Raw genomic sequence first — 22,308 nt, 5'->3', positions numbered from 1 at the left:
AAGTTGGTTACATTATGTATAGTTGCGACCTTTTTGCAATTAACTTTATGAGACCCATATTCACAGGCCATTCTAGACTAAATAAATGTGTCAGTGTTTAAAGTATTGATGTTCACACAGATTCTTCATTGATACATGCAGAAAATGGAATAAATTGTGGTTAAAGAAATACAGGTAGAGGATTCTCGTTCATCGTTTGTGTCCACGAAATGGTAGAACAAGGATAGTTTAAAACTGGGTTGATTCTAGTGGTAGAGGGTGGCGGAGACTGATCAACACTGCTGGCCCAAAACCTTTATAAAAAGGCAAATCGAGATTTCACTCGTGTACGTGCCAACGAACATTACAAAAAATTTTTTAAATATGTGTATTTGCGAACAACACGCCACACCATTGGCGTAAATCCCGTAGTTGTGGGGCTACACACAGAGTTGTAATGAGTCACTGATTTTTGTGACTCGAGTCGAGTCGATTCATTTTAAAGAAGTGACTCGAGTCGAGTCGAGCCGAGTCATTAGGTCAAGAAGGTCGAGTCGAGTCGAGTCACTGTTTGTAGTCGAGTCGAGTCAAGTATTTAGCTCGAGTCAATTAGAGTCACAAATATTTGAACACCATACAATAAATAAACACAAGACAGAAAGTCATTTTTTTTTGGTTTTTTTAATTTCATATTCGGGCTACTACATGTGACTTTTAATGAAAGTGAAAAGGGGATGCCAGTAGATCGTCATTTAACTAATGGGGACACTGATCGAACCACGAACGTATATGTATACATTATTCGCGGACAACGGTGACGTGAACAAAAACCGGCACCGGTGTAAGTCATTGCAAATATTTTCCGCAAGGTTTTGCTTTTATTTTTGGGACTCGAGTCTTATTAGCTTTCCTCGAGTTGCGTCGACTCATTCTGATGAGGAACTCGAGTCGACCCGAGTCATTTGCTCACAGTGACTCGAGTCGAGTCGAGTCATTTGAAATATAGGGACTCGAGTCGAGTCGAGTCCTCGAAAATTGTGACGCGAATTGGACTCGAGTCGAGCCATGGACTCCCATAAGGTTTGTACACGAAATTCTCCCGAGGAACTGGCCCATTGAAATCGCACACACCCCATTGTCCCAGGTCTTCAGCCTGAAAGGATAACCAACCCACACCCACATATGCTATCCACACCGTCAATCGTGGACGTCTTATTGTCCATCTTTTGTTTGTACCTTAACCTTTTAGGAAGACACCCAATATGTTTTGTACACGACCCCGATCGCGGACGTATTCTGGGAATCGCGTACGATACAACCTCGTCCCCCGGGTTGCGAGCAGTACGCACTCACTTCTACCTGCTCTCTCACCCTGGTATTGGATCATTTGCATGTGCAAGATTTTTGAACACGATGAGGAATAGTCTGGTGCATGCATATACGTTACATTAGCACTTGTATTTGTTTGCGGCGACTGGGGTAAAAAGAGCATCAATTCGTCGCGCCGTGAGTTATGGGAAAAACCGACTTTTTGGAAGTTATAAAATGTTACAATCTGGCCCGCCAATATGTAGTATCACATTTCATATCAATATGAGCAATCTGGAAAGAAAAGGGCTATTATTGAGAAGACGTGCGTTATAATTACTATGATCGTGAACACACGTAATGCACGTTGAAAATAACAACACCAACTACACGATATAAATCCATTATTAGCAAATTGCGGTATCGAATCAGGATACATGAAGAAAGTTTCCTATACAGGGCTTACTTTTGGAAACGAGGTTGGAAATAAAGTAAGCCATGGGGACTCGAGGTTGCGGACGATATTGTTCTCTTTTGTTCTCCAGCATTTTTCGTCCACGGTTTGAATGCCTGATGAACACGCCAACACACACATTTTCACGGGGACCGTGTGGAGGGGGAATTGGATCCCCTAGAGCTTTGTGTTGAGAAACAAAAAAAGTCGTGATTTTGAGGTTTTATGGTGACTTTCTAATACCTGTAGTCTGAATGTATAAAAATAGTATCGAAAACGGAGTACAAACGCTTTCAATGCATTGTTTTTGTGTAAGGTTAAAGGACGTATAAGTGCATGCGCACATTTGAATTGAAGTGTTACCAGTACTTCCACTGGATTATGGGGATTAGATCGGGAGCTTTACTTTCCTTGCAATCTTGACAACCTTTGTAGTTTGAACGAGAACATTTACGAAAACTTCGACCTGACAGTAATGACCGAATTATATGTATATTGTGGTCGATCGCAACACACCCCCCCCCCCCCCGCCCAGCCACTGACTTATGTTATGATAGTAGTAACATGGGGCCAAACACAACAAATGGAATGCTAAAGTTCCTAGATTTATACTCAAATTGCTTTAAAATGCGGGAGCCAAGAGAGACTTATTGTGAATCTTCAACGCGAAAATGAATTGATTCTTGTGTAATAGCTCAATAGCATGTAACGACGCGTTTTACAATTACTGCCCGACGCGTTAAGCAACATACCACTTCATTGCACTTCATTGCACATAGTCTCTGTGCACCTCGGCAAAGCACTCTTTCACGGCCGAGGGTAACGAAAGTTTAACGTAAACTTGTTTTCTGCGACATCACGCCTGGGTTTTATCTTAATAGTTTGTTATCACTTTACAAGAACCGTTGCAAATAGCCGTTTAGTTGATTCCTTAAAGAGAGACAAAGATCTTATTGTGAAGTACACTGATATGATATAAGATTTGAGGCTTTGCATGGTGGAGTAATGGTATCGTTTCGGTCTACGGTAACACCATGTGGTAATAACTACTGCTAAGATACTTTAAATTGTCCTGCTTATTATCAACTTTCGCTAAGTAGTTTTTGTTCTGATAAGAATAGTCCTGCTTTAAGTTCTAAAAGCACTTGTCAGGAACTCGTCTGAACTCGTCAGGAGACTGAAGAGAGTTGGAGATGCTACTCCTTAAGTAGGCTGTGTTAGGATTGGGAGTGCTTGTATTGGTGGATTCTGATTGGTTGTCTGTTGGGCATTGTGTTAGTGTGGGTTTCCCTGCTCGCTCGAGTGTGTCAGTTGGCTGTGAGCCCTGGGCATTGTGTTTAATCGGGTTGCCCGCTGAGTGTCCTGCTCGCTCAGGTGTGTCAGTTGGCTGTATGCATCGAAATGAACCAATTTGAACAGATTTGGCTCCCTTAAATAAGGCATACAGACAGAATTATTGCTTTTCATGCATTTTATTCATTAGTTATAACACCACTCAAAATGCAAAAAAGAATGTTAAAAACATAACCAATTGAAGTTTCAGCTCAGTGGATATTTTACTTTTCGAGAAAACAATGGCAAAAAAAATCGTGCACAAACTTTTGATCGCGAAACACGATTTCGTCCAAAAAATTGTCCTATGTACAGAACTCTTTATTTCCAAAAATCAATCAATTTGCTGGACGTTTGAATTCACCCACAACAATTCTTCGTTTCTAAATGAAATATAGCCAAAAGGAATAATTTCACAAGGTGTTTAGTACCAGTACCATCTTTAATCTCAGTTTTCGGGGTAGTAGTTCGGTATATAGGTTACTTTTGAGACAGGCATAAATTGAGATAAATTATCATGTGTGCCTTTATACAACTTCGCTGAACGTCTTTTCGGACATGTCGTTATAAATTGCACATAGCTGTCGGCAAAAAGGACTCTTAAACCATGAACTACTTTCAAAATCAATTCTATTATGGAACGATATATCTAGCAAACTTTTGATTCATTTCATAACGCGGACCCACAACGTTTTGCACAAATGTGTTAATAATTTTACAGTGTATCGTATATCAAATACAATGATAAAAATATTTCAATTTGTGATATGACTTCAATTTGTGAAGGTTAGATTCTGAAGTAAGTCCAATTTCTGCACCAGAACTAATATGGGTTTGCAGCAATCTTTTATTTTTTTCTCACCTAAATACATATTTGTAAAAATCTTAGATGTTCTTAATGTCCACAAGGAAAAGGATCAAAGTGGTCTTTGTTTTGGCAGTTGGTGAAAATGCTCGTTTTGTGTTAGTGTTCTAGATGTGAAATATTAAATCATTACCATTCGCCTCATTTAATTTTGATTTATTTATTTTAAAATTGTGAAGAGAAAAATAGATGTATTTAAAGTATATTTGAAGAAAAAATAGTGCAACTGCAAGATATTCATGCAAAGTTAAAAACCTTGTTTGCACTGGTTTATCGGTTTATCACCGAAATATCAGGGATAACTTAAAAAGTGGTGAGAACCCTGAATTGAACTAACTCAGCCAATCCTGGTCGAAAACAATTTCCTTGTCTTGTTTATTCACCGAATTGTTAATATGAGTGTATAACAAGGGGCGACGCGCGACGGGCGATGCGCGACGGATGACGGGCGACGAGTCACGGACGACGGACGACAAACAACAGTGGACGGGCGACGCGATGGACGATTGTTATAAACCTTATTATAATATCAAACTGTTTGAAGATGCAAAATAACGATTCAATATAATAGTTGTACCATGGTGACATAGAAGCCAGTGGTAGCGTTCTGCTCGACGCCATGGGGACGAGGTTGTCTTTGAAAGGTCACGTTTGGCGCGGAAACTGAAAACATGGTTTAACGGCCGTTGAAACTCTGATTGAGCTGCGGAACAGAAAGTCGTTAAGGTGTAATTGTGCTCGAGCTTTCGTGATATCAGGCGATCATGCGCCAATGAGACCTCAATGTATATAAGGCCTTGTTCGAAACGAGCTCCCAGAGTTGCGACTACGTCTGCTGTCAGCATTTCTCCACGTATTTGCAGTGCCGGGACGAAGACCTAGACAATATCCCTAGACGAGATATCGGATTCGGCCTTATTGGCTAAACCGTGGACAAGTAACAAGCCATAACGGGATAGCGTTCTCATTGAAGCTTAGGCTCCAACTTACAGGACTTTTACAGGTACGTATGTCAAACTTTTTTCTTTCTGCCTCAAAATTCAGACACGGATTCTATCCGTATACATGTATATCTTTTTGGGAACAGAATAATAATAACAACAATGTGGTGCTTATAATAATTATAGCGCTTTATACCAAAGGTCTCAAAGCGCTTCACAGTGTAGAAGGGGTTCAGCTTGGGTGTGAATACCTCCAATGACAAGGCCAATTTATATGCAGTTCTATAGGCCTATATTTCGCACCTGGTATAATGGTGTCTGCTTGTCCTTTCACATAAACCGCTGTCTGTATAATGTTGAAAAGGGTTGTAGGTTGTATCATTCTCCACAGCATATAGGTAAGACTAAGAAGCATATAGGTAAGCCCAAAACGATAATTTCTTGTGTGAAAAAAATCCCAAAATCTTGTGTCAACCCTATCACTAAACTGAAAGCACTATCTGATACTCGTATTGCAGTGAACTCACATGGACCAGTTTGTATGAGAATAGCCTAATATAGGCCTATGTGCACACAATTTTTTTCAAACGTCAGTTTAGTACACAAAAAAGGAATCACTGCATACAAAGTGGCCATGTATTTCATCTTTAAAAACAAGACAAAGTTACTGTACCTAGTAACCACCCCGACACCAGCTTCTATATATAGACAAAACTGTTGTTGCAATCACGACTATCGTATTTAACACAGAGCCATATGGACGGCTGAAATGAATGGTTTAATCCTGAAATATCTTCAGTAACAGCCTCATGGCAATAATGATATTGTTGAAATATTAGGTATTCCTAATGCGGTCAGGGGCTCCAAACTTTATGTTCAAATGCATGCAGAAGAAACAGACCATGGCATCGGTCGTGCTATCCACCCTACCCCCGATCTCGAACGAGACAGACCCAACTCCGCCGCTACTCGTCGTCGACCCGTCTTTCGGCCAGCCTTTCCAGAAGGCCATCGGCGTCTTCACATTTGTGATGATCGCAGTGGGTCTCGTGGGCAACTCGGCCGTTATCTTCATCGTGGTGCGCTACCGTGACATGCACACGACGACCAACTTCTCCTTCGCCAACCTGGCGCTGACTGACATCCTCCTGTTGGTCTTTCAAGCCTTGTCCGTCACCCTGGACATATTTGGCTACGGCGTGTCGGTGAGCCTCAACTGCTGGCCCACGTTCTACCTTCGACACGTATGTATTGGGGCCGTACTACACAATTTACATGCACCTTGTTTCAACCAATTTACTATAAGAAAAGACAGGCAAAATTGAATTACTTGGACTGTTCGGAGGATTTTTCATGAAGCATTTGAAAATGTACTTTGATCTTCCTCAGCTTCTTTAGCTCGCAAACCATTTTTGTTGTGATTACGGGAGACGAATAAACTAATACGAAGTTACCACTTACCGTTTGAGTCCTTAATACATCAGCAGTGGTACAACTCTTTTCAATTTTATTATGGATAAAAGCTTTCATTGCCCTGACACTTTCATCCGATGACAGGTTATTGGTGAGGTGACGGGTCTTACGTTGGCGATGATGTCATACGACCGATGGAGATTGGTTGCGTATCCGCTGGAGGCCGTCAAACACACCGAAAGACGCAAACGGGTCTTTCTGTTCGGTATTGTCATTCTGTGGGCTGGTAAGTGACATATCAGGCAACGGCCAAAGAAACAAAGATTAAGGACATCTTTCTAGTGATTAAGTATTCACGGTTACTATTTTGAAGGTCTTGATCTGTAGTTCGTTTCCTGCTTTTGTTTTGCTCTCAGTGTCATTTGCGATGTATGTTCCGGTCATCTTCTACTCGGTCAAATTGGTATCCTTTTATAATGCCTTTTGCACCATTTGGTTTCCTTGGGAATACGGCCAGAAGGTTTTCCAGACCTACACCGCCATCGCAATGTACATCGTTCCGCTGATTTTCATCTCCGTGTGCTACCTGCAGATCTGGCTGAAGCTTCGACAGAAGACACCAGGTTCCGCTACAGCGTCGCGTACCAGCACGGCCAGAAGCTCGCAACGCATGCGCCGAACTCTCCGTTTAATCATGGTTGTGATCGCGGCCTATGCGCTGTCGTGGCTAGCGTGTCGTGCGCTCCTGATGTGGGTGGTGTGGGACCCCAATTTATATGGCCACAGTCCCGTTTACCTAATCGGCTCGGGCATAGCCAATTTGATCGTCTACCTGAACAGTGTGGTCAACCCTTTCATTTACCCATTTGCCGGTACCGGTTTCAGAAAACACCTTCCGGCATACTTGCTTGCGCGCGATCAGACGGTTTCATCACGAACCACGCCAAAAAGAAGTGGCGATAACGCGCAGATCAAGGCGTTTACCGCGATGGCCCCTTCTCCGTGTCAGCACACGAGCATGGAGAGTCTGAGCGTCGGCTGCCAGACCTCACCTCCGCCGCCGCATGCATCGAAATGAGCCAATTTGAATAGATTTGGCTTCCTTTAAATAAGGCATACAGAATTATTGCTTTTGATGCATTTTATTCGTTAATAATAACACCACTCACAGTGCAAAGAAGAATGTTAAAAACATAAGCTATTGAAGTTTCAGCTCAGTGGACATTTCACTTTTCGATCAAACTTTTGATCACGAAACACGATTTCGTCCATTTGAGCACAAATAGGCCTATGTACAGAACTCTTTTATTTCCAAAAGTCAATCAATTGGCTAGACGTTTGAATTCACCCACAACAATTCCTCGTTTCTAAATGAAATAAAGCCAGAATGAATAATTTCACAAGGTGTTTAGTACCAGTACCATCTTTAATCTCAGTTTTCGGGGTAGTAGTTCTGTATATAGGTTACTTTTGAGACAGGCATAAATTGAGATCAATTATCATGTGTGCCTTTATACAGCTTCGCTGAACGTCTTTTCGGGCATGTCGTTATACATTGCACATAGCTGTCAGCAAAAACTACTTTCAAAATCAATTCTATTATGGGACGATAGATCTAGCCAACTTTTGATTCATTTACTAACGTGGATTAGCAAAGTTTTGCTCAAATGTGTTAATAATTTTACAGTGTGTTGTATATTAAAAAGAGTTAACAAAATATATTTCAATTTGTGACATGACTTCAATTTGTGAAGGTAAAAAGTAATTTCTATTTCTGCACCAGAACTAATAAGGGTTTGCAGCAATTTTTTGTTGGTTTTTTTTTCATCACCCAAATAAATATTTGTAAAAATATTACATGTTTTAATGTCCCAAAGGAAAAGGATCAAAGTGGTCTATGTTTTGGCAGTTGGTGAAAATGATCGTTTTGTGTAAGTCTTCTAGATTTCGTGTAAGTCTTCTACAAAAATAGATGTATTTAAAGTATATAGGGACAAGTATTCGTATGTTCTGTTTAAGTTTGCAACATACATTAAATGCGAAAGAACCAGTATAGTTTTGTGTAAAATTACGTATTTATTTATTCCTATTTATTAATTGTTTGTTTGTTTTTTCGATCAAAAACTGTATATTCAAGTACTCTCATATTTAGAAGTTTTTTGCAAAGTTCGAGGAATTGTTTCGCATCTCGCTAGTCGCTAGTGCTACATGTTGTAGTGGCTTAAATTTACTTATTGGTAGAGTTACCATGTATAGACGAGGCTTCGCCCCGCCCGATTGAGGGGGGGGGGGGGGGTCGCGGTTGAGGGGCCTGTCGCCCGCTAGATTTATGTGCGTTATTTGCCTCGCTTTGATTTTCAAGATGGCGCACCTTGAGAAGGTCTATTGTCTCTCTTTTGTAAGCACTCTAACTTTTTAGGATTACCTCCCATATGTTTTGTTCACGATCGTCAGTTGTGGACCTTAGGGAATTGTTGACCCTATATTGTCCTCTATCAACATCAACTGTTGAATGCAAAAACAAACCCACATACACACACCCTTTCTTCGTTAAAGTATAGCGAGGATGAGATAAATGTAAATTAAAGTTGCGATTCATCGATATTTTAAATACCGCTATACAGTATTTTGTACCATCTACTTCATCAGAGCGTGTCTTTGTTAGTTGTTTCAAATAACAGTTGGTAGAGCACCGGAACGGTAATCCGAAGGTCGCAGGTTGAAACTCCGCTCCACTCAATTTCTTTGTTCAACCATAAAATAATTATAATACACTTTAGTCAGTTTCCCTGTGCGGTTTCTTTACAGATTTGTAATTAAAAGCCGTATCCTCTCAGAATGATCCCCGTTTACTATTTCCCGGGTTTCCAACATTGCTAATGGGCAATTCCACGGTAACGTAAATAATAATACCCAAGAAACTATTGAGATAAAGATAGGTGCCTGCAAAATTAATGATAATAAATGAAAAACGAAAACAACCAAAAAAAAACATCATTCACGAACACAAGATTACCACAGAAATAGGCCCATCACCTCAATCCTTAAAAGTTAAAATACACAGTATTTGAACACTTGTATGTCGATGTACATATTTGTTACATGTTCACCGACAACTTTTAATAATAATAGGTTCAGTGGTTTACCTAAAGGGTTGGGGGCCGACCATGCAGCCTACATTTAAGTTAAAAACATCTACCGGTAGACCTGATGGCATCAGAATCATTATGCTTTAAAAAATGTCCATGTTAAGGTGTTGCTTTTAATTGAGCTCTAACTTCAATGTTTGAAATCAAATTAGAGTAGTAACAATAATTCACTTATCAACATCCAAACTGAGGTTGTTAACTTTGGCATAATTTGTCAAAAATTGCACCTCACATGTCTTACACATGTAAACTGTATGAAAGTGCCCAATAGTACTTTCTGCCATCTCATTTTTGACAATTTGCTTCTAGAATGGCTTCACAGAAATTGTATCTTTCCCTATTAACCATGAATGGTGATGGCAGCAACCTTATGATTTGATTTTCTGCAACCACTCCTGTAGGAGTACCCGGTACATCGACATACATGTACCGTGTATGTACATGTACATTGTACATGTTGTAGATGCCTGTGCCAACCTTTGTAAGGAACACCTTGCCCTGCTTATCCCGCTTTTGTGAAGGTGGGTTACATAAATGTCCTTTTAATGCCCATTATACATGAATGTATTTACAGTGATTTTCATTTTTCAAACATGAGCACAAATGTTGTAACATTTGATGAAAATAACATTTGTCCTTCCGTTACCGTCCTTCTGTTACCAATTTGGTAACGGAAGGACGTGATTTAAGTGCAAGCAGCAGCCACCGGGCATGATGATCCAGCAGTGTTTTAATTACAATCGTTCAATAATTTGAACCTTACCGACTTGATTTAAGCAAGCATTACAGAACTATTGTTTAGGCGTGGGAGCCTTTCCGTTAGGCCTATTTGAGTAAGCAATTTCATTAATACAGAATTAAATACATGTAACCATGATATATAACACTCGTCTTTACAGCTGTTAAGGATGTTTCTGAATATTCATACCACTTTTCATATTACATTTAAAGTTGGTATATGTGCTTTCCCAAAAATTCGCTGCTCTTTTCCGAACGAAATGTAAAGGAATATAATGTCCTGTAACAAATAAATTTGCTTGTTTATTTTTGCAGGCCTTTATACAGGTTAAAAAAGTGGTTTTAAATGACGCGCTCCAGTTCAGAAATTGCGCACACTATAGTTCAGAACGAATTCGGAGCGTCCCGCTCTTAATTCAAAAATTGAGCTTAACTGATTATTTGTCGTGGGCCAATTTTTTTCGTGTGATTTCTCATTGGAAAGCTCTTAACTAATGTTGACGCTAAAAAAATTATCAAGCCAATTGTGAGAAAAGTGTGTTTTGCCTAATTCATTTTGCAATTTTATTTTGACGAAGATTGAAATGAACAAACGTTGATATTAGTTGAGCAAGGAATATCCGTTTTTTTTGTTAAATCTGGTTTAAACTTATGTTCACATTAAGAAATCAAGAAAGACAATTATCATCATCGGTAAATAGAAATGTTAGTTCGATTATTTAATCGTTATATAACCACGAAACGTGTTTGTTAAAGTTGGTTACATTATGTATGGTATTTAATATTCTCAAGTTGCGACCTTTTTGCAATTAACTTTATGAGACCCATATTCACAGGCCATTCTAGACTAAATAAATGTGTCAGTGTTTAAAATATTGATGTTCACACAGATTCTTCATTGATACATGCAGAAAATGGAATAAATTATGGTTAAAGAAATACAGGTAGAGGATGCTCGTTCATCGTTTGTGTCCACGAAATGGTAGAACAAGGATTGTTTAAAACTGGGTTGATTCTAGTGGTAGAGGTTGGCGGAGACTGATCAACACTGCCGGCCCAAAACCTTTATAAAAAGGCAAATCGAGATTTCACATTAAATTTTTTTTTTTTAAATATGTGTATTTGCAAACAACACGCCACACCATTGGCGTAAATCCCGTAGTTGTGGGGCTACACACAGAGTTGTAAGGAGTCACTGATTTTTGTGACTCGAGTCGAGTCGATTCATTTTGAAGAAGTGACTCGAGTCGAGTCGAGTCATTAGGTCAAGAAGGTCGAGTCGAGTCGAGTCACTGCTTGTAGTCGAGTCGAGTCAAGTATTTAGCTCGAGTCAATTAGAGTCACAAATATTTGAACACCATACAATAAATAAACACAGGACGGAAAGTCATTTTTTTTGGTTTTTTAATTTCATATTCGGGCTACTACATGTGACTTTTAATGAAAGTGAAAAGGGGATGCCAGTAGATCGTCATTCAACTAATGGGGACACTGATCGAACCACGAACGTATATGTATACATTATTCGCGAACAACGGTGAGGTGAACAAAAACCGGCACCGGCGTAAGTCATTGCAAATATTTTCCGCAAGGTTTTACTTTTATTTTTGGGACTCGAGTCTTATTAGCTTTCCTTGAGTCGCGTCGACTCATTCTGATGAGAAACTCGAGTCGACCAGAGTCATTTGCTCACAGTGACTCGAGTCGAGTCGAGTCATTTGAAATATAGGGACTCGAGTCGAGTCGAGTCCTCGAAAATTGTGACGCGAGTTGGACTCGAGTCGAGCCATGGACTCCCATAAGGTTTGTACACGAAATTCTCCCGAGAACCTGGCCCATTGAAATTGCACACACCCCCATTGTCCCAGGTCTTCAGTCTGAAAGGATAACCAACCCACACCCACATATGCTATCCACACCGTCAATCGTGGACGTCTTATTGTCCATCTTTTGTTTGTACCTTAACCGTTTAGGAAGACACCCAATATGTTTTGTACACGACCCCGATCGCGGACGTATGCTGGGAATCGCGTAGGATACAACCTCGTCCCCCGGGTTGCGAGCAGTACGCACTCACTTCTACCTGCTCTCTCACCCTGGTATTGGATCATTTGCATGTGCAAGATTTTGGAACACGATGAGGAATAGTCTGGTGCATGCATATACGTTACATTAGCACTTGTATTTGTTTGCGGTGTCTGGGGTAAAAAGAGCATCAATTCGTCGCGCCGTGAGTTATGAAAAAAACCCGACTTTTTGGAAGTTATAAAATGTTACAATCTGGCCCGCCAATATGCAGTATCACATTTCATATCAATATGAGCAATCTGGAAAGAAAAGGGCTATTATTGAGAAGACGTGCGTTATAATTACTATGATCGTGAACACACGTAATGCACGTTGAAAATAACAACACCAACTACACGATATAAATCCATTATTAGCAAATTGCGGTATCGAATCAGGATACAGGAAGAAAGTTTCCTATACAGGGCTTACTTTTGGAAACGAGGTTGGTTATAAAGTAAGCCATGGGGACTCGAGGTTGCGGACGATATTGTTCTCTTTTGTTCTCCAGCATTTTTCGTTAACGGTTTGAATGCCTGATGAACACGCCTACACACACATTTTCACGGGGACCGTGGGGGAGGGGCGAATTGGATCCCCTGTGAAGGTTAGATTCTGAAGTAAGTCCAATTTCTGCACCAGAACTAATATGGGTTTGCAGCAATCTTTTATTTTTTTCTCACCTAAATACATATTTGTAAAAATCTTAGATGTTCTTAATGTCCACAAGGAAAAGGATCAAAGTGGTCTTTGTTTTGGCAGTTGGTGAAAATGCTCGTTTTGTGTTTAGTCTTCTAGATGTGAAATATTAAATCATTACCATTCGCCTCATTTAATTTTGATTTATTTATTTTAAAATTGTGAAGAGAAAAATAGATGTATTTAAAGTATATTTGAAGAAAAAATAGTGCAACTGCAAGATATTCATGCAAAGTTAAAAACCTTGTTTGCACTGGTTTATCGGTTTATCACCGAAATATCAGGGATAACTTAAAAAGTGGTGAGAACCCTGAATTGAACTAACTCAGCCAATCCTGGTCGAAAACAATTTCCTTGTCTTGTTTATTCACCGAATTGTTAATATGAGTGTATAACAAGGGGCGACGCGCGACGGGCGATGCGCGACGGATGACGGGCGACGAGTCACGGACGACGGACGACAAACAACAGTGGACGGGCGACGCGATGGACGATTGTTATAAACCTTATTATAATATCAAACTGTTTGAAGATGCAAAATAACGATTCAATATAATAGTTGTACCATGGTGACATAGAAGCCAGTGGTAGCGTTCTGCTCGACGCCATGGGGACGAGGTTGTCTTTGAAAGGTCACGTTTGGCGCGGAAACTGAAAACATGGTTTAACGGCCGTTGAAACTCTGATTGAGCTGCGGAACAGAAAGTCGTTAAGGTGTAATTGTGCTCGAGCTTTCGTGATATCAGGCGATCATGCGCCAATGAGACCTCAATGTATATAAGGCCTTGTTCGAAACGAGCTCCCAGAGTTGCGACTACGTCTGCTGTCAGCATTTCTCCACGTATTTGCAGTGCCGGGACGAAGACCTAGACAATATCCCTAGACGAGATATCGGATTCGGCCTTATTGGCTAAACCGTGGACAAGTAACAAGCCATAACGGGATAGCGTTCTCATTGAAGCTTAGGCTCCAACTTACAGGACTTTTACAGGTACGTATGTCAAACTTTTTTCTTTCTGCCTCAAAATTCAGACACGGATTCTATCCGTATACATGTATATCTTTTTGGGAACAGAATAATAATAACAACAATGTAGTGCTTATAATAATTATAGCGCTTTATACCAAAGGTCTCAAAGCGCTTCACAGTGTAGAAGGGGTTCAGCTTGGGTGTGAATACCTCCAATGACAAGGCCAATTTATATGCAGTTCTATAGGCCTATATTTCGCACCTGGTATAATGGTGTCTGCTTGTCCTTTCACATAAACCGCTGTCTGTATAATGTTGAAAAGGGTTGTAGGTTGTATCATTCTCCACAGCATATAGGTAAGACTAAGAAGCATATAGGTAAGCCCAAAACGATAATTTCTTGTGTGAAAAAAATCCCAAAATCTTGTGTCAACCCTATCACTAAACTGAAAGCACTATCTGATACTCGTATTGCAGTGAACTCACATGGACCAGTTTGTATGAGAATAGCCTAATATAGGCCTATGTGCACACAATTTTTTTCAAACGTCAGTTTAGTACACAAAAAAGGAATCACTGCATACAAAGTGGCCATGTATTTCATCTTTAAAAACAAGACAAAGTTACTGTACCTAGTAACCACCCCGACACCAGCTTCTATATATAGACAAAACTGTTGTTGCAATCACGACTATCGTATTTAACACAGAGCCATATGGACGGCTGAAATGAATGGTTTAATCCTGAAATATCTTCAGTAACAGCCTCATGGCAATAATGATATTGTTGAAATATTAGGTATTCCTAATGCGGTCAGGGGCTCCAAACTTTATGTTCAAATGCATGCAGAAGAAACAGACCATGGCATCGGTCGTGCTATCCACCCTACCCCCGATCTCGAACGAGACAGACCCAACTCCGCCGCTACTCGTCGTCGACCCGTCTTTCGGCCAGCCTTTCCAGAAGGCCATCGGCGTCTTCACATTTGTGATGATCGCAGTGGGTCTCGTGGGCAACTCGGCCGTTATCTTCATCGTGGTGCGCTACCGTGACATGCACACGACGACCAACTTCTCCTTCGCCAACCTGGCGCTGACTGACATCCTCCTGTTGGTCTTTCAAGCCTTGTCCGTCACCCTGGACATATTTGGCTACGGCGTGTCGGTGAGCCTCAACTGCTGGCCCACGTTCTACCTTCGACACGTATGTATTGGGGCCGTACTACACAATTTACATGCACCTTGTTTCAACCAATTTACTATAAGAAAAGACAGGCAAAATTGAATTACTTGGACTGTTCGGAGGATTTTTCATGAAGCATTTGAAAATGTACTTTGATCTTCCTCAGCTTCTTTAGCTCGCAAACCATTTTTGTTGTGATTACGGGAGACGAATAAACTAATACGAAGTTACCACTTACCGTTTGAGTCCTTAATACATCAGCAGTGGTACAACTCTTTTCAATTTTATTATGGATAAAAGCTTTCATTGCCCTGACACTTTCATCCGATGACAGGTTATTGGTGAGGTGACGGGTCTTACGTTGGCGATGATGTCATACGACCGATGGAGATTGGTTGCGTATCCGCTGGAGGCCGTCAAACACACCGAAAGACGCAAACGGGTCTTTCTGTTCGGTATTGTCATTCTGTGGGCTGGTAAGTGACATATCAGGCAACGGCCAAAGAAACAAAGATTAAGGACATCTTTCTAGTGATTAAGTATTCACGGTTACTATTTTGAAGGTCTTGATCTGTAGTTCGTTTCCTGCTTTTGTTTTGCTCTCAGTGTCATTTGCGATGTATGTTCCGGTCATCTTCTACTCGGTCAAATTGGTATCCTTTTATAATGCCTTTTGCACCATTTGGTTTCCTTGGGAATACGGCCAGAAGGTTTTCCAGACCTACACCGCCATCGCAATGTACATCGTTCCGCTGATTTTCATCTCCGTGTGCTACCTGCAGATCTGGCTGAAGCTTCGACAGAAGACACCAGGTTCCGCTACAGCGTCGCGTACCAGCACGGCCAGAAGCTCGCAACGCATGCGCCGAACTCTCCGTTTAATCATGGTTGTGATCGCGGCCTATGCGCTGTCGTGGCTAGCGTGTCGTGCGCTCCTGATGTGGGTGGTGTGGGACCCCAATTTATATGGCCACAGTCCCGTTTACCTAATCGGCTCGGGCATAGCCAATTTGATCGTCTACCTGAACAGTGTGGTCAACCCTTTCATTTACCCATTTGCCGGTACCGGTTTCAGAAAACACCTTCCGGCATACTTGCTTGCGCGCGATCAGACGGTTTCATCACGAACCACGCCAAAAAGAAGTGGCGATAACGCGCAGATCAAGGCGTTTACCGCGATGGCCCCTTCTCCGTGTCAGCACACGAGCATGGAGAGTCTGAGCGTCGGCTGCCAGACCTCACCTCCGCCGCCGCATGCATCGAAATGAGCCAATTTGAATAGATTTGGCTTCCTTTAAATAAGGCATACAGAATTATTGCTTTTGATGCATTTTATTCGTTAATAATAACACCACTCACAGTGCAAAGAAGAATGTTAAAAACATAAGCTATTGAAGTTTCAGCTCAGTGGACATTTCACTTTTCGATCAAACTTTTGATCACGAAACACGATTTCGTCCATTTGAGCACAAATAGGCCTATGTACAGAACTCTTTTATTTCCAAAAGTCAATCAATTGGCTAGACGTTTGAATTCACCCACAACAATTCCTCGTTTCTAAATGAAATAAAGCCAGAAGGAATAATTTCACAAGGTGTTTAGTACCAGTACCATCTTTAATCTCAGTTTTCGGGGTAGTAGTTCTGTATATAGGTTACTTTTGAGACAGGCATAAATTGAGATCAATTATCATGTGTGCCTTTATACAGCTTCGCTGAACGTCTTTTCGGGCATGTCGTTATACATTGCACATAGCTGTCAGCAAAAACTACTTTCAAAATCAATTCTATTATGGGACGATAGATCTAGCCAACTTTTGATTCATTTACTAACGTGGATTAGCAAAGTTTTGCTCAAATGTGTTAATAATTTTACAGTGTGTTGTATATTAAAAAGAGTTAACAAAATATATTTCAATTTGTGACATGACTTCAATTTGTGAAGGTAAAAAGTAATTTCTATTTCTGCACCAGAACTAATAAGGGTTTGCAGCAATTTTTTGTTGGTTTTTTTTTCATCACCCAAATAAATATTTGTAAAAATATTACATGTTTTAATGTCCCAAAGGAAAAGGATCAAAGTGGTCTATGTTTTGGCAGTTGGTGAAAATGATCGTTTTGTGTAAGTCTTCTAGATTTCGTGTAAGTCTTCTACAAAAATAGATGTATTTAAAGTATATAGGGACAAGTATTCGTATGTTCTGTTTAAGTTTGCAACATACATTAAATGCGAAAGAACCAGTATAGTTTTGTGTAAAATTACGTATTTATTTATTCCTATTTATTAATTGTTTGTTTGTTTTTTCGATCAAAAACTGTATATTCAAGTACTCTCATATTTAGAAGTTTTTTGCAAAGTTCGAGGAATTGTTTCGCATCTCGCTAGTCGCTAGTGCTACATGTTGTAGTGGCTTAAATTTACTTATTGGTAGAGTTACCATGTATAGACGAGGCTTCGCCCCGCCCGATTGAGGGGGGGGGGGGGGTCGCGGTTGAGGGGCCTGTCGCCCGCTAGATTTATGTGCGTTATTTGCCTCGCTTTGATTTTCAAGATGGCGCACCTTGAGAAGGTCTATTGTCTCTCTTTTGTAAGCACTCTAACTTTTTAGGATTACCTCCCATATGTTTTGTTCACGATCGTCAGTTGTGGACCTTAGGGAATTGTTGACCCTATATTGTCCTCTATCAACATCAACTGTTGAATGCAAAAACAAACCCACATACACACACCCTTTCTTCGTTAAAGTATAGCGAGGATGAGATAAATGTAAATTAAAGTTGCGATTCATCGATATTTTAAATACCGCTATACAGTATTTTGTACCATCTACTTCATCAGAGCGTGTCTTTGTTAGTTGTTTCAAATAACAGTTGGTAGAGCACCGGAACGGTAATCCGAAGGTCGCAGGTTGAAACTCCGCTCCACTCAATTTCTTTGTTCAACCATAAAATAATTATAATACACTTTAGTCAGTTTCCCTGTGCGGTTTCTTTACAGATTTGTAATTAAAAGCCGTATCCTCTCAGAATGATCCCCGTTTACTATTTCCCGGGTTTCCAACATTGCTAATGGGCAATTCCACGGTAACGTAAATAATAATACCCAAGAAACTATTGAGATAAAGATAGGTGCCTGCAAAATTAATGATAATAAATGAAAAACGAAAACAACCAAAAAAAAACATCATTCACGAACACAAGATTACCACAGAAATAGGCCCATCACCTCAATCCTTAAAAGTTAAAATACACAGTATTTGAACACTTGTATGTCGATGTACATATTGGTTACATGTTCACCGACAACTTTTAATAATAATAGGTTCAGTGGTTTACCTAAAGGGTTGGGGGCCGACCATGCAGCCTACATTTAAGTTAAAAACATCTACCGGTAGACCTGATGGCATCAGAATCATTATGCTTTAAAAAATGTCCATGTTAAGGTGTTGCTTTTAATTGAGCTCTAACTTCAATGTTTGAAATCAAATTAGAGTAGTAACAATAATTCACTTATCAACATCCAAACTGAGGTTGTTAACTTTGGCATAATTTGTCAAAAATTGCACCTCACATGTCTTACACATGTAAACTGTATGAAAGTGCCCAATAGTACTTTCTGCCATCTCATTTTTGACAATTTGCTTCTAGAATGGCTTCACAGAAATTGTATCTTTCCCTATTAACCATGAATGGTGATGGCAGCAACCTTATGATTTGATTTTCTGCAACCACTCCTGTAGGAGTACCCGGTACATCGACATACATGTACCGTGTATGTACATGTACATTGTACATGTTGTAGATGCCTGTGCCAACCTTTGTAAGGAACACCTTGCCCTGCTTATCCCGCTTTTGTGAAGGTGGGTTACATAAATGTCCTTTTAATGCCCATTATACATGAATGTATTTACAGTGATTTTCATTTTTCAAAAATGAGCACAAATGTTGTAACATTTGATGAAAATAACATTTGTCCTTCCGTTACCGTCCTTCTGTTACCAATTTGGTAACGGAAGGACGTGATTTAAGTGCAAGCAGCAGCCACCGGGCATGATGATCCAGCAGTGTTTTAATTACAATCGTTCAATAATTTGAACCTTACCGACTTGATTTAAGCAAGCATTACAGAACTATTGTTTAGGCGTGGGAGCCTTTCCGTTAGGCCTATTTGAGTAAGCAATTTCATTAATACAGAATTAAATACATGTAACCATGATATATAACACTCGTCTTTACAGCTGTTAAGGATGTTTCTGAATATTCATACCACTTTTCATATTACATTTAAAGTTGGTATATGTGCTTTCCCAAAAATTCGCTGCTCTTTTCCGAACGAAATGTAAAGGAATATAATGTCCTGTAACAAATAAATTTGCTTGTTTATTTTTGCAGGCCTTTATACAGGTTAAAAAAGTGGTTTTAAATGACGCGCTCCAGTTCAGAAATTGCGCACACTATAGTTCAGAACGAATTCGGAGCGTCCCGCTCTTAATTCAAAAATTGAGCTTAACTGATTATTTGTCGTGGGCCAATTTTTTTCGTGTGATTTCTCATTGGAAAGCTCTTAACTAATGTTGACGCTAAAAAAATTATCAAGCCAATTGTGAGAAAAGTGTGTTTTGCCTAATTCATTTTGCAATTTTATTTTGACGAAGATTGAAATGAACAAACGTTGATATTAGTTGAGCAAGGAATATCCGTTTTTTTTGTTAAATCTGGTTTAAACTTATGTTCACATTAAGAAATCAAGAAAGACAATTATCATCATCGGTAAATAGAAATGTTAGTTCGATTATTTAATCGTTATATAACCACGAAACGTGTTTGTTAAAGTTGGTTACATTATGTATGGTATTTAATATTCTCAAGTTGCGACCTTTTTGCAATTAACTTTATGAGACCCATATTCACAGGCCATTCTAGACTAAATAAATGTGTCAGTGTTTAAAATATTGATGTTCACACAGATTCTTCATTGATACATGCAGAAAATGGAATAAATTATGGTTAAAGAAATACAGGTAGAGGATGCTCGTTCATCGTTTGTGTCCACGAAATGGTAGAACAAGGATTGTTTAAAACTGGGTTGATTCTAGTGGTAGAGGTTGGCGGAGACTGATCAACACTGCCGGCCCAAAACCTTTATAAAAAGGCAAATCGAGATTTCACATTAAATTTTTTTTTTTAAATATGTGTATTTGCAAACAACACGCCACACCATTGGCGTAAATCCCGTAGTTGTGGGGCTACACACAGAGTTGTAAGGAGTCACTGATTTTTGTGACTCGAGTCGAGTCGATTCATTTTGAAGAAGTGACTCGAGTCGAGTCGAGTCATTAGGTCAAGAAGGTCGAGTCGAGTCGAGTCACTGCTTGTAGTCGAGTCGAGTCAAGTATTTAGCTCGAGTCAATTAGAGTCACAAATATTTGAACACCATACAATAAATAAACACAGGACGGAAAGTCATTTTTTTTGGTTTTTTAATTTCATATTCGGGCTACTACATGTGACTTTTAATGAAAGTGAAAAGGGGATGCCAGTAGATCGTCATTCAACTAATGGGGACACTGATCGAACCACGAACGTATATGTATACATTATTCGCGAACAACGGTGAGGTGAACAAAAACCGGCACCGGCGTAAGTCATTGCAAATATTTTCCGCAAGGTTTTACTTTTATTTTTGGGACTCGAGTCTTATTAGCTTTCCTTGAGTCGCGTCGACTCATTCTGATGAGAAACTCGAGTCGACCAGAGTCATTTGCTCACAGTGACTCGAGTCGAGTCGAGTCATTTGAAATATAGGGACTCGAGTCGAGTCGAGTCCTCGAAAATTGTGACGCGAGTTGGACTCGAGTCGAGCCATGGACTCCCATAAGGTTTGTACACGAAATTCTCCCGAGAACCTGGCCCATTGAAATTGCACACACCCCCATTGTCCCAGGTCTTCAGTCTGAAAGGATAACCAACCCACACCCACATATGCTATCCACACCGTCAATCGTGGACGTCTTATTGTCCATCTTTTGTTTGTACCTTAACCGTTTAGGAAGACACCCAATATGTTTTGTACACGACCCCGATCGCGGACGTATGCTGGGAATCGCGTAGGATACAACCTCGTCCCCCGGGTTGCGAGCAGTACGCACTCACTTCTACCTGCTCTCTCACCCTGGTATTGGATCATTTGCATGTGCAAGATTTTGGAACACGATGAGGAATAGTCTGGTGCATGCATATACGTTACATTAGCACTTGTATTTGTTTGCGGTGTCTGGGGTAAAAAGAGCATCAATTCGTCGCGCCGTGAGTTATGAAAAAAACCCGACTTTTTGGAAGTTATAAAATGTTACAATCTGGCCCGCCAATATGCAGTATCACATTTCATATCAATATGAGCAATCTGGAAAGAAAAGGGCTATTATTGAGAAGACGTGCGTTATAATTACTATGATCGTGAACACACGTAATGCACGTTGAAAATAACAACACCAACTACACGATATAAATCCATTATTAGCAAATTGCGGTATCGAATCAGGATACAGGAAGAAAGTTTCCTATACAGGGCTTACTTTTGGAAACGAGGTTGGTTATAAAGTAAGCCATGGGGACTCGAGGTTGCGGACGATATTGTTCTCTTTTGTTCTCCAGCATTTTTCGTTAACGGTTTGAATGCCTGATGAACACGCCTACACACACATTTTCACGGGGACCGTGGGGGAGGGGCGAATTGGATCCCCTAGAGCTTTGTGTTGAGAAACCAAAGTTTTATGGTGACTTTCTAATACCTGTAGTCTAAATGTATAAATATAGTATCGAAAACGGAGTACAAACGCTTTCAATGCATTGTTTTTGTGTAAGGTTAAAGGACGTATAAGTGCGCACATTTGAATTGAAGTGTTACCAGTACTTCCACTGGATTATGGGGATTAGATCGGGCGCTTTACTTTCCTTGCAATCTTGACAACCTTTGTAGTTTGAACGAGAACATTTACGAAAACTTCGACCTGACAGTAATGACCGAATTCTATGTATATCGAGGTCGATCGCAACACCCCCCCCCCACCCCCCCCCCCCCCGCCCAGCCACTGACTAATGTTATGATAGTAGTAACATGGGGCCAAAAACAACCAATGGAATGGTAAAGTTCCTAAATTTATACTCAAATTGCTTTAAAATGCGGGAGCCAAGAGATACTTATTATGAATC

General features: G+C 40.1%; 2 protein-coding genes across 2 annotated transcripts; both read left to right on the top strand.

The window, feature by feature from the left end:
* The first annotated feature begins 5,781 nt into the window (after nt 1-5,781).
* Nucleotides 5,782-7,370, top strand: LOC119740673 (G-protein coupled receptor 54-like). The gene is made up of 3 exons (XM_038216046.1): nt 5,782-6,123; nt 6,437-6,578; nt 6,709-7,370. The coding sequence occupies exons 1-3, from the start codon at nt 5,782-5,784 to the stop codon at nt 7,368-7,370; spliced, it is 1,146 nt and encodes a 381-aa protein (XP_038071974.1).
* Nucleotides 7,371-14,776: 7,406 nt separating this feature from the next.
* On the top strand, nt 14,777-16,365 carry LOC119740672 (G-protein coupled receptor 54-like). The gene is made up of 3 exons (XM_038216045.1): nt 14,777-15,118; nt 15,432-15,573; nt 15,704-16,365. Exons 1-3 carry the CDS (start codon nt 14,777-14,779, stop codon nt 16,363-16,365), a joined length of 1,146 nt encoding a protein of 381 aa, XP_038071973.1.
* Nucleotides 16,366-22,308: the final 5,943 nt, after the last annotated feature.

Source organism: Patiria miniata, unplaced genomic scaffold (genome assembly GCF_015706575.1).
Source record: "Patiria miniata isolate m_02_andy unplaced genomic scaffold, ASM1570657v1 HiC_scaffold_5, whole genome shotgun sequence".
Taxonomy (NCBI): Eukaryota; Metazoa; Echinodermata; class Asteroidea; order Valvatida; family Asterinidae; genus Patiria; species Patiria miniata.
This window is presented reverse-complemented; position numbering and strand designations above follow the sequence as displayed.